We start from the raw sequence: 11,720 nt of genomic DNA on the forward strand, positions 1-11,720 counted from the left end.
GACTGATGGCTTGGTGACTAATGCCTCCACCCTTCAAATTAGGTGTGTGGATATATACACACACATATATAAATATTCATATTAAAAATCTGTGTTGAAAAATTGAAACTTTTTAAAATATTAAAAATCCATGTTGAAAAAACCAAAACTTTCTAAACTGTTTAATTCGTGTGGGATCATAAGTTTCAACTAAATAAATCAAGCACAAGCATTTCCTCTCTCTCTGCCGTGCTGTTACTGTGCTGTGACAGCAGATGGCAGAGGCACATGCACTTAGTGTCCCCAAATTCCCCCACTGACACCGATGTTCTCAGGTGAAGGTAGAGACAGTGCAGACATTGCTTGTAGGATTTTCTTCCGACATATAAGGATGGGAACTCTTTTAACCTTTCAGAACATAGTCCTAATTCTCTCACTGAAGTGCATTATTAAAAACATATAAGAGACAAAATATAGAGGAAGGAGAGGGATTTTGGACCAGAACATGCAGTGACAGGCCAAGGGGGAATGGCTTCACACTGACAGAGGGTGGGTTTCAATTGGATGTTAGGAGGAAATTCTTCCCTGTAAGGGGAGTGAGGCCCTGGCACAGGATGCCCAGAGAAGCTGTGGCTGCCCCATCCCTGCAAGTGTTCAAGACCACGTTGGACAGGGCTTGGAGTAATCTGGGCTAGTGGAAGTGGTTCCTGCCCATGGCAGGGGGTGGGACTGGATGATTTTTACAGTTCCTTCCAATCCAAACCATCCAGGGATTCTGTGATCCTATGAAGGAGTGACCCAATCCGGCATTCTGCCTGGGGAGATAACAACAGGGTTTGGGGAAGAAGATTAAGGAGAAGGCAGTAGGATTTTGTTCTGTGATGTGTTTTTAATAAGCAACATTTCCACCTCACAGTAATTAAGTTTCTCTATTTCTGAGGGCAGCAATGACATCACCAAATCCATCAGGGTTGGAAGTGCAGTGGCTGCACCAACCAGAATGATTTAGGATTGGATTCATCCCATCAAAATTAGAATCACAGAATTATTTATATTGGAAAAGCCCTCTAAGACCAGCAAGTCCATCCCTTCCCCCAGCACTGCCAAGGCCACCACTAACCCACAGCCCCAAGTGCCACATCCACGTGCCTTTTAAATCCCACAGCGATGGTGATTCCACCACTGCCCTGGGCAGCTGTGCCAGGGCTGCACAACCCTTCTAGGAAGAAAGTTTTCCCAATATCCAATCTAAATTGTTGCAAAGGAAGTGGGAGGCTCAAATTCCTCTCTTAAATTAGCCCTCACTCTCACACCAGCAGAAAGAAGAGGAAGATCAGAAGCATCAGGGAGTCCCTGATCCTCCTGCTTAAGTGAGATTTCTACCTATCTCCCACCTTGATGCAAATCAGACTTCATTTGAATGGTGAATTCCTACTTAGAATCATGATTGGATCACCATGGAATGGTTTGGATTGGAAGGGAGTTTTTCTCTTTAGTATTAGAGGGAAATGCTGAAATATTAAAATGTCCTCCAGGTCAATTGGGTAAATTTCAATGGAGAAAAAAATTAAAATGTATCCCTGTGATAATTTTTAAGAATTCCAATCAAGTTTTTATTAGACATTTCAGAATGTATATTATAGAAATCACGTACAATCTTATCATATTTCATAAAATTCTGGTTTAGATGGCATAAAATTAGGCAGGAAATCACACCCAGAGACTGGTCACCCAGTTTTGGACTACATGTTTTGTGTTCCAATGACATCTCCCAGCTCAGCTTTAACAAAAAACCAAATGAAAATTCCATCTTTTTGGGAGCTGGTGTCTCAATACTTTGGAATAGCCTGGTCCAGTGGAAGGTGTCCCTTCCCATGGCAGGGGGTTGGAGTGAACGAGCTTTAAGGTCCCTTCCAACCCAAACCATTCTGAGAAGACAAACAATTCAATGCAATTGATTTTTCTCTCCAGGAAACATCTTGGCATGACTTTAATAAGGCCTCAGTTGGTGCTGTTAAAAAGTTGGGCCTGACAAATTGCAAAGGTGCAACTTTGGCAGTTGAGTTTGGAAGCGTCTGGAAATTGGCTCCACTGCGCATCATTAAAAGCACAAGTTCTTTCTCTCCTGGAAATTAGCAGCTCTGAGCTCACTGTCATCCAGAGGACAGGGAAAAATGGCCTCAAAGGGCAAAAGTATTCCCTTGACAACTGCTAGGATCTCTACAATGCTTTTGTTAAATGCCAAGTCAACTGAAGAAATCCCCGTCTAATCAATTTTGTTTCAAGACCATGGGACTGAAACACAAATGGACATCAGAGAAAAGGGACTGCAGTCAGTCTGGGCTCACCATAAGCATTTCTAGGTGGAAAACTCAAGGCTTAACAAGGCTGGGTAGTCCCAGAATGGTTAAAAACAAATCCCTTTGCTTGTGTTACACTGGGGATGGTCCTGGTGTGGCAGGAGGGGAGGGCAACAGGGCTAATCCAGCATATCATCAACTGGGGCACATCTGCATTCTGCAAATAGAGACCTTTTTTTTTTTCTGTTTTGGGGGTGTTTTGTGTGTTGTTTTTTAATAACTGGTTTTAGAATAGAATAGAATGTAAGAACTGGAACTTTCAACTGTGCCTCCTCAGCCAGGGATTCCTTCTTGAGTCCACAGCTCACAAATTGCCTTGTACCAAGTGGCTTGGAATGACGGAGCAATTTGGATGAACAAGACACAGAAAGAGTTTTCACTGGGCTGCCCATATCAGCAGCTCCTATGGGATGGCAACATTAAAGGCATTTTTACACCACCCAAGGATCTCCAGGCTGCTTGGAGGCATTGCAAGATGAGGAATACGAGTGGGACTTTTATTGACTGGTTTACCCTGAGGCAGAAAGCTTAGCCCAAAGACCATCCTGTCTTTCTACTTCTATTGACCCAACTAAAAATACCCCTGGAAATACACACTGGAGTACTGGATGTGGAGCTGAGAGCCAGCAGTCCAAAAAGTAGTCCTGGGTGAGTGGCACCTTGATTTTGTGTAAGGTATTGCCCTCTCATGGCTGTTCAATGAAAAGTTGGGTCCCAGGCAGTGGAAGTGACATGAAGCCAGTGTAGGAAAATGGAAAGGCACAGCCCTCCTTCTCCTCACAGCTATGCATGGGATTGATCCCCTTGTTGCATCCCTTTCTGGCCTCTGGCTTTAACACAAAATTATTCTCTTCATTCTTTCTTGCAAAACTTCATGGGAAGTGCGAGGGTTTATGGTCCTTGGGCCAACTGCAGCACACAGGCAAAGACCTGGACCAGGTGGATTTATTCCAGACCCTTGGATAACTCCAATGTAGGGAATCCCAGAATGGTTGAGGTTGGAAGGGACATTAAAGATCATCGTGTTCCAGTGCCCTGCCATGGGCAGGGACACTTTCCACTAGACCAGGTTGCTCCAAGGCCTGTCCAACCTAGTCTGGAAAACTTCCAGGCATGGGGCAGCCACAGCTTCTCTGGGAAACTTGTGCCAGGAACTCCTCATCCTCACAGGGAAGAACTTCTTCCTAATATGTCCCTTAAATCTCTCATCCTTTAGTTCAAAAGCGTTCCCCCTTGTCCCATGGAAGATGCCTTAATTTTGAAAGAGTCACAGCCTGCAAACACAGCAAGCAAGCTTGAGAAATGATTGACAGGCAGTGTCATTCATGGGAACAGGGCAGAAACTACAGGCAGGTATTGCTGCAATAGGAACAGGCCTGTTCCTAGTCCTGGACATCACATGGGAAGTGATTCTCCCATAAACTAAGGCAGGGATGCTTTCTGGAACCAATTTTTTGATAGCTCTCCAAAAGCAGTGCTGATCATTTGAGTTCCTTCCATTTCCAGTCCCCTTGGGCAACATTCTGAAAAAAGAAAAACCATACATGCAATTAAGGTAACACCCGAAAAAGCTTGAGACACTTGTCCCCAGACACACCTTCTTGTTTATAAACCTCATTAAAGAGGAGAGGTGCTCACCCTGGCAGCCCAGCCAGCCCTTCTGCCAGTGCTCACGGGGGTCTGGGTGAATATTGCTACACTGCCCAACCTGGACTCATCTCTTCCTTCACAGTGAGAGAATTGTTCTGTCCTATGTAGATATTCCAATCCGATGGTGAAGGAAGAAAAAGGAGAGTTGTGTTTCCTGGGGATACTCAGGACTATCTATTACCTGTCGTTAATTCTGTGGAGCAGTGAGTATTTCTGGGTTCTTTCTGTGGTATTTCACCTGGATGAGTTCCCCATCTGAAGAACCTGCCTTTTATTTCTGTTGACTAAAATATTCCCTTCTGTACTTTAAGCTCTGACTTTGGTCCCTCTCAAGCTTCTGTGAGAACATGAGAGCACAGAGGAGCCTGCCTTGGATGGGATATCATAATCACCTGTTAAATCTCTGTACCAATGAAATCTCTTACAAATGAGAACGTGGGACAATAGTCACACCAACAGCCCCATAATCAAGCTCTAATCTCCAGAAAGGAGGCACTTATTCTGAACTTTGCTTTATCTCCCTATAGAGCTGATATGGAAATCCTTACCATAAATCCTGAGTTACATTCCAGGAAGCAATGCAGGATAAATGGGAAGACCCTTGAATGCCAAATGTAGTCTTCTTTGAATTGAAAAAAGAGCAAAAGGGGAAGTCCAGAGAGATCCTAAGAGGACAAATTCTGTTATGGAAGTCTAGAGGGCAAAATGTAGAGAAAGGTGGGAAGTCTTGAATTGGATACCAGATTAGATCCCTTTTTACATCCCACTAGGTGAACCTGAAAGAACCAAAATCATAGAAGCACAGAATGGTTTGGAAGGAAGGGACCTTCAAGATCTTCTAGTTCCAACCCTCTGCCATGAGAAGGGACATTTTTCTCTTGATTATTAGGGATTTAATTCTTCTGTGGTAGCATTACTCCTCTAAAAATAAGTTTTAGTTTCAGCTGATAAACGAGACACCTTTGGGGACACTGTTATCACGAAATAATTTATGCTGAAAGGCTTTCTAGGGATCCGTACCCCACTCTCCTCACTCTGACAACCTTCAAAGACCACTCACCCTGCCTGCAACTGTGTCCAACCAAGCTGGACACCTCAGACAGAGTAAAGCCATCTTTCAGCTCTTCAGGCTGAGATGACAACTTGCAAGAATTCAACATTTTGGATTCATGCCTTTGAAGCTTAATGCCTCCATTTTTCCTTTCACACGAGGTAGAGGTGGGTCAGATTTAGATTTGGAGTGTGGCAATGCAAGCTTGCAAATGTTTTTGAACTGCAAAACAGACCCCTTGCACTCTTCAGAAGGCGGGTGCAAATTTGACTAAGTCCCAACTTTTTCTCTCTTCCAGGGAAACCTCTGTCTCCTTTCCAGAATGAAAGACAAGATGCAGAGGCACAACCTCTCAGCAGTGTCTGAGTTCATTCTCATCGGCCTTTCTGATGCTCCACACGTCCGTTTGCTCCTCTTTGTGCTGTTCCTGACCATTTATTTGGCCACCATGGCAGGCAACATCACAATCCTCCTTGCTGTCAGCACAGACCCCCGCCTGCACAACCCCATGTACTTCTTCCTGGGCAACTTAGCCTTGCTGGATATCTTATGTCCTACTATCACCGGGCCCAAGATGCTGGGGGCCTTGTTGCTTGACAACAAGGGCATTTCCTTCAAGGGCTGCCTCTTCCAGCTCTTTTTCCTCATTCATGTGGTAGGCACAGAGATCTTCCTCTTGGCTGTCATGGCCTACGACCGCTACGTCGCCGTATGCCACCCCCTGAAGTACCCGAACATCATGAGGATGAAGCTGTGTGCTCACCTGGCCATTGGCACCTGGCTGGTAGGGTTTTTGAACTCCCTCCTGCACACCTCTTTGGTTTTTACCATGCCTTTTTGTGACTCCAACCAAGTGGACCAATATTACTGTGACATTCCTCCTGTGCTGGGCCTCTCCTGCTTGTCTACTTGGAGCAGGGAACTGGTGATTCTGGCAGTCGCTGGGGTGCTGGGGAGCGGCGCCTTTGTGCTCACTCTCACCTCTTATCTCTACATCCTCCTGGCCATCCTGGCCACCAACTCCTCCCAGAGCAGGCACAAAGCCTTCTCCACCTGTGCTTCTCACCTGACCGTGGTTTGCCTTTTCTATGGGACCACCATCTGCACCTACGTGCGCCCTTCCTCCACCTACTCACCTCTGCGGGATAGGATCGTTTCCATGCTCTATGGAATCCTCACCCCCCTGCTCAACCCCATCATCTACAGCCTGAGGAACAAAGAGCTGAGAAGTGCCCTAAGGAGAGGGATCAGACAGCTCAGAACGGCTGTCACAGCACAACAACACCTCGCCCAGTCTCGGGCGTCCTCTGCAGCTCCAGCAGTTGGATAGGAACTGCAGCTTGTGACTGACCTTCTAAAAATTAGATGCTGCAAGCCAAACTCATTTTTTGGGACTCAAAACTTCTCCTCTGGGCTCAAAACTCCTTTTCTGGGCTCCCTTTGCAGTTAGCAGGGAGAACTGTGCACCTCCAGAGGGCCAAGCGGATGGCACAGCTTTGGGTCACGGTCACAGCAGGAGAAGACCTCAGTTGGGAAGGTTTTTCTCCCCTGAGCCCAGAGGAAGGTTAGGTGAGAGCACACAGGCGTTGGATGCATATTTTAGACCCCACTGCCGGGATCGGCACTGGGGCTCTGTCCCTGTCGCCATTCTCAGCACGGCCAGCAGGGGGCGCTGCCGGCCCCGGCTGTCCTCCCCTGAGGCCCCGGGTGCGGGAGAGGCCGAAAATGGAGATTTCCCCCCACCCAGCAGGGCAGGGCAAAGGGGAAAGAAGGGCCCTTTCGTTCCCACTAAACTCACGCTGGCTGCGGCTGGCTGCGGTCACGACTGCCCCTTTTTCATCGATGAATTCTGAGCAGATTCAGGTTGCAGACAGAGCAGCGCGCAGGTGTAATAAGTAAGCCATGATAAAATAATTTGCTCATCAAAATATATATTGTATATTATAGCTAATGCTTGGTTGGGACTGGGGAGTTGCAGGCCGCGGAATAGTTAACTGCTGTATTACAAGTTGACTGTCCTGCAACTGGCAGTTCCCAAGTTGGCAAAGATAGAGTATCTTGCTTTACTGAGCACGTAGACCATATCCTGCTTTTCTAAAAATATTGGCTAAGTTACTCATTAGGAAAGAAGAAGAGAACGAGGATCAGAGGGTCAAGGATAGACATGATAAAGAAAGAGCCAAGGAGAACATCTGGACCATCTGGACACCTTCCCATATTCAGCTCCAAGGACATTGGGCTAATTAAAGCTATTGATGGAAAGTACTGATGGAAAAGTCCCTGGCACTTGAAATGGGCCTACAACAGAACCAACCAGAACAAAGCCCGCGAACCCAAGCCCACTCAAGAGCTAACAAGTGACTATGGGAGGGGGAGTTGAAAAAGTATAAAAGTTGCTGTTTGTTTTTATTGGGCTTGTGAACCAGTGGGGAGCAGGGGTCTCTCCAGGCCACCCAGCATGCTGATTTGCTTATCTGCACTTTATATAAATCTTACAATAAATTTTGCTGCTAAATTTTGATTTGGTTTATTTACCTATAACACAGGCCAGACGAGGCTGGAGAGCAGCCACATGACCAGGTCGAGAGCAAAACGGGCTCAGAGCTTTTCCAACACATCCGCCCCCTGCGTCCACCAAGGCAAAAAGTGAAGTGCCACTTTCCAAGGAGAGGAGGGGAGAAAAACTCCCCACCCACCCCCACCCCAGCCCCAGCGAGGGGTATCAGCCTGGAATGTAGTTCTGCCAGCCAGCTCCTTTGGGGAGGTAGAAAGGCAGAAAACTGTCCTCCCCCTTCAACATCCCTCCCCCACATGCAGCAGGGGAAAGAAAAATTCCTCTTTGGTTTTTTAGAACAAGTAAACCCAGGACACCTGGAGACTGCATTCGATGTTGGCACCCGGAATTTTCACCCTGCTTAGCTCAAGGACAATAATTCCTTTCCAACACAACCATCCCTCCACCCAGTTCAGGCAAGTCAGGCCTTCAGTTCAGTGCTGCCTGAAAGACACCCAGTGCTGAGCTCTTTCAGTGCTTCATGACTTCAAGGTCTCCAAGGAACACCTTGGTGACAAGATGCCTCTATCCTGGTCAATTCTACAGGGTTTGTGCTTCCATGAGCAGATGGCAGAAACAGAGAGCTTTCCACCCTGTCTGAGGTGGAAATTGGAGATAAAAATCCTTGATCCCTTTTCAAATGAAATCCCAAATCTATTAAATTAGGTTTTATGGATTAGCCATGAAATCTCACTCCTCTCGTTCTCTCTCCTTGTTGGGTATATGTTGTTTGCTGGAATCCTCCATTCCCTTTGGACTGAAGAGGAAAAACACAGAGGGTTTCTTTGTGTGCAAAAGGAAGTTTTACACGTCTTCTATGGTCAGGAGATATATATATTAAATATATATCCTGTTAGATTTGTCTCCCAAGGGTTTCTATTTAACCTAAGTGGCCACTGCAAAAATAAACTCAGGGTTTCCAGTAATAAACCGTCGGCCCATTAATAAACAGTTGCTGCAGTTTATTCCCCAGAAACACAGGGAGAAAAAGTTCTTCCAAATCAAATCCTTCCACAAAATGCATGGTCTTGTGCTTTTTGATTTCTTCCAAACTTATATCTGGAAGCAGAATCAATCACCCTACACACATATTATTGCTGATACTTTGACAAATTCCCCAAACAGAAAACTTCCGAGAGAAATCCCTTCGGCATGCCCTTGGAGGAATCTCACTCTCTTTTCCAGGAGCCCTGGAGAGGCTGTGATCTCTTATCCCATGAGCATGGACTCCATTCTGGCTTCATAAAGACCTGTGCAGCCTGTTTTTTGCCTGTGGCATAATAATTGGCTCTGAAAATAACATGGAGATCTCTGGAAGGACAGAGAGTGGGTGAATTGCTGCTACAATGCTGGAGGTAAAGTCCTGACTGCCTTTACTCAGTCTCTGTTAACAATTACATCAACTTGTGCATGGACAAAATCTTCCACCAACCCCTGCCTGATGGTGCTACCTGCCTGTAGTTTCCCTGGGATGGAGGAGAACTCTGAAAAACTGAGGAAACTCTGAGGTAAGGCAGGAAAATTAAGGATTTGATTAAGACTTTAGTGCTTAAAAATGCAGCAAAGAGGAAGAGAAGAGGAGAAAAAGGACAATACATGTTGGAGAACACTTTTATACAAGAATTCATGCAGATTCAATGGCACAAGAGTCTGCAGTTTCAAGTCTGGGTGAAGACTGTAGAGGAATCGAATGTATATCAACAGGATGAGGAACTGAGGGAAGGTTTCAATTACAAGGGTTGGAAATATCTAATCCAGTGGCAATACCTGATCACTGTTCTCCCAGTAACACAGGTCCCAAAACGAGAATATTTACTGACCAAAGGCAAGCTGCAGACACATTCCTGGAGTGTATTTCACCTCAGGAGCTGCAGGAGAAGAGAAATCTAAAGAAATGAATAAATTCTCTGTTACTTAATTACAAGGGGCTCTGGGTTTTTAAATGCTTTCATTTGGTGGTAAGACCTTGTATTAACTGTAGGCTTAGGGTATTTGAAATGAAGTAATAGTTTGAAATACAGGAAAATTCATCAGTGTGAATAAGGGTACAGGGTTGCAACTGTGAGCAGGATATTTGTGAAACATCCATATTTGTGAAATGTCCAAAAATGTCCTTGTACAGATATGGGGTTTGAAACTGGAAGGTAATTGGGTCAAAGGGGAGGTTGTGACAACCTACTTCCTGTAAAGACTTAAGGAAATAAAACTTGTAAGATCTGCTGATGCTTCTTCCAGAGATGGAAGAAGCATTTCTGTCATAGTAAGAAAAAAGTCAGCAGTTCTTCCATTTTTTTCTTTTCCATTTAAATTCAGTGCCAGCACCAGCTTTTTTACGTTGATGCTTATGAAGTGCAAATTGCATCAGGAATAGTTTCACCCTCCATGTGTCTCTGCAGGAATGGAAGGATGGCTGATGGGAACTGCACCGAGGTGCCCCAGTTCACCCTCGCAGGACTCACCCAACACCCACAACTGAAATTCCTCCTCTTTGGGCTCTTCCTGGGCACCTACACGCTGACATTAGCGGGGAACCTGGGCCTGATCGTCCTCATCAGGGTCAGCCCCCGCCTCCACACCCCCATGTACTTTTTCCTCAGTGCCTTGTCCTTCCTGGACATTTGCTACTCCTCCACCATCAGCCCCAGAATGCTGCTGGACCTCCCAGCAGACACCAAAGCCATTTCCTTTGCCGGCTGCCTCGCGCAGCTCTACTTCTACGCGGCGTTCTGCACGGCCGAGGTTTACCTGCTGGCAGCCATGGCCTACGACCGCTACGTGGCCGTCTCCAAGCCCCTTCTCTACGAGCTCATCATGTCCCCCGTGCTCTGCACGAGGCTGGTGGCCGGTTGTTTCCTTGTGGGGCTGCTGAGCGCGGCCACCCACACTGGCGCGGCACTCCGGCTGTCCTTCTGCGGCCCACTGCTCATCGACGACTTCTACTGCGACGGGCCACCGCTCTTCCTCGTCGCCTCCACGGACACGCGCCTCAACGAGGCTCTGGTGTTTGTCCTGGCGGGGTTCAACATCGTTGCCACCAGCCTGCTCATCCTCGGCTCCTACGCCTGCGCCGCGGTGGCCGTGGGCAGGATGGGCCCCGGCGCGGGCCGGCGCAAGGCCTGCTCCACCTGCGCCGCCCACCTGGCAGCCCTCGGCATCTTCTACGTCTCTCTCGCCTTTAACTACATGCAGCCCAGCTCGGCCCACTCGCTGAGCAGCAAGAAAGTGGCGTCTGTCTTCTCCACCATCGTAGTGCCCTTGGTGAACCCTGTGCTTTACAGCCTGAGGAACCAGGAGGTGAACAACGCCCTCAGTAGCTTCATCAGGAGGACAATGTACTGATGAAAGACTACCTTCTGTTGTTTCCCTGGGTTTTTTCTCTTTAAGGAGAATGTCTCATGTAGAGGAGACTGAGGGGAGTCCTCATTGCAGTTACAACTTCCTGGGGAGGGGAAGAGGAGGGGTAGACACTGATCTCTTGTGGTGAGCAGGGACAGAACCCAAGGCAATGGCCTGAAGTTGTGTCAGGGGAGCTTTAGGTTGGATGTTAGGAAAAGGTTCTTCTCTCAGAGAGTGGCTGGGCACTGAACAGGCTCCCCAGGGCAGTGGTCACAGCACCAAGGCTGACAGAGCTCAAGGAGTGTTTGGACAATACTCTCCTGCTCATGGTGTGACATGGGAATGGTCCTGTGCAGGGCCAGCAGCTGGACTCCATGATCCTTCCCTTCCAACTCAGCACATTCTTTGATTCTGTGAGTCTGGGAGGTCTTTGAGACTGTTGCCTCCAAGAGCATTTGGGACGTTGTTACAGCTGAAAAATTAATTAGTCTGCTCTCAAACTCTGTCCACTAATAAAGTTGCATCACTCTTGTCTCACGTACAAGCTTCTTGCCCACTTACCTGACCTCGACTCTTCCCCTCTACCTGCCATGTGATAGTCATGATGCCACTGGGCAAAACAAGGGAAAAGGTGTCCAGGAGCCAGAGACGGGGACGCTCTGGATCTTCACACACAATCACAGGATGGTGGAAATTTGATGGGACTTCTGGAGATGACCTAGTCCTGCCCAAAGCCAGGGCAACCAGACAGGCTGCCAAGGAGTGTGTCCACTCTGAATAGGTTTAGCCA

General features: G+C 47.2%; 2 protein-coding genes across 2 annotated transcripts; both read left to right on the forward strand.

The window, feature by feature from the left end:
- The first annotated feature begins 5,362 nt into the window (after positions 1-5,362).
- LOC108642341 (olfactory receptor 5V1-like) lies at positions 5,363-6,370 on the forward strand. The gene has a single exon (XM_018086863.3). It carries the CDS (start codon positions 5,363-5,365, stop codon positions 6,368-6,370), a length of 1,008 nt encoding a protein of 335 aa, XP_017942352.2.
- A 3,630-nt stretch (positions 6,371-10,000) lies between these two features.
- On the forward strand, positions 10,001-10,933 carry LOC108642342 (olfactory receptor 1052-like). The gene has a single exon (XM_018086864.2). The coding sequence runs from the start codon at positions 10,001-10,003 to the stop codon at positions 10,931-10,933; it is 933 nt and encodes a 310-aa protein (XP_017942353.2).
- The last annotated feature ends 787 nt before the right edge of the window (positions 10,934-11,720 follow it).

The sequence above is a fragment of the Manacus vitellinus genome, unplaced genomic scaffold (genome assembly GCF_001715985.3).
Source record: "Manacus vitellinus isolate BGI_N305 unplaced genomic scaffold, ASM171598v3 ctg7180002433876_pilon, whole genome shotgun sequence".
Classification (NCBI taxonomy): domain Eukaryota; kingdom Metazoa; phylum Chordata; class Aves; order Passeriformes; family Pipridae; genus Manacus; species Manacus vitellinus.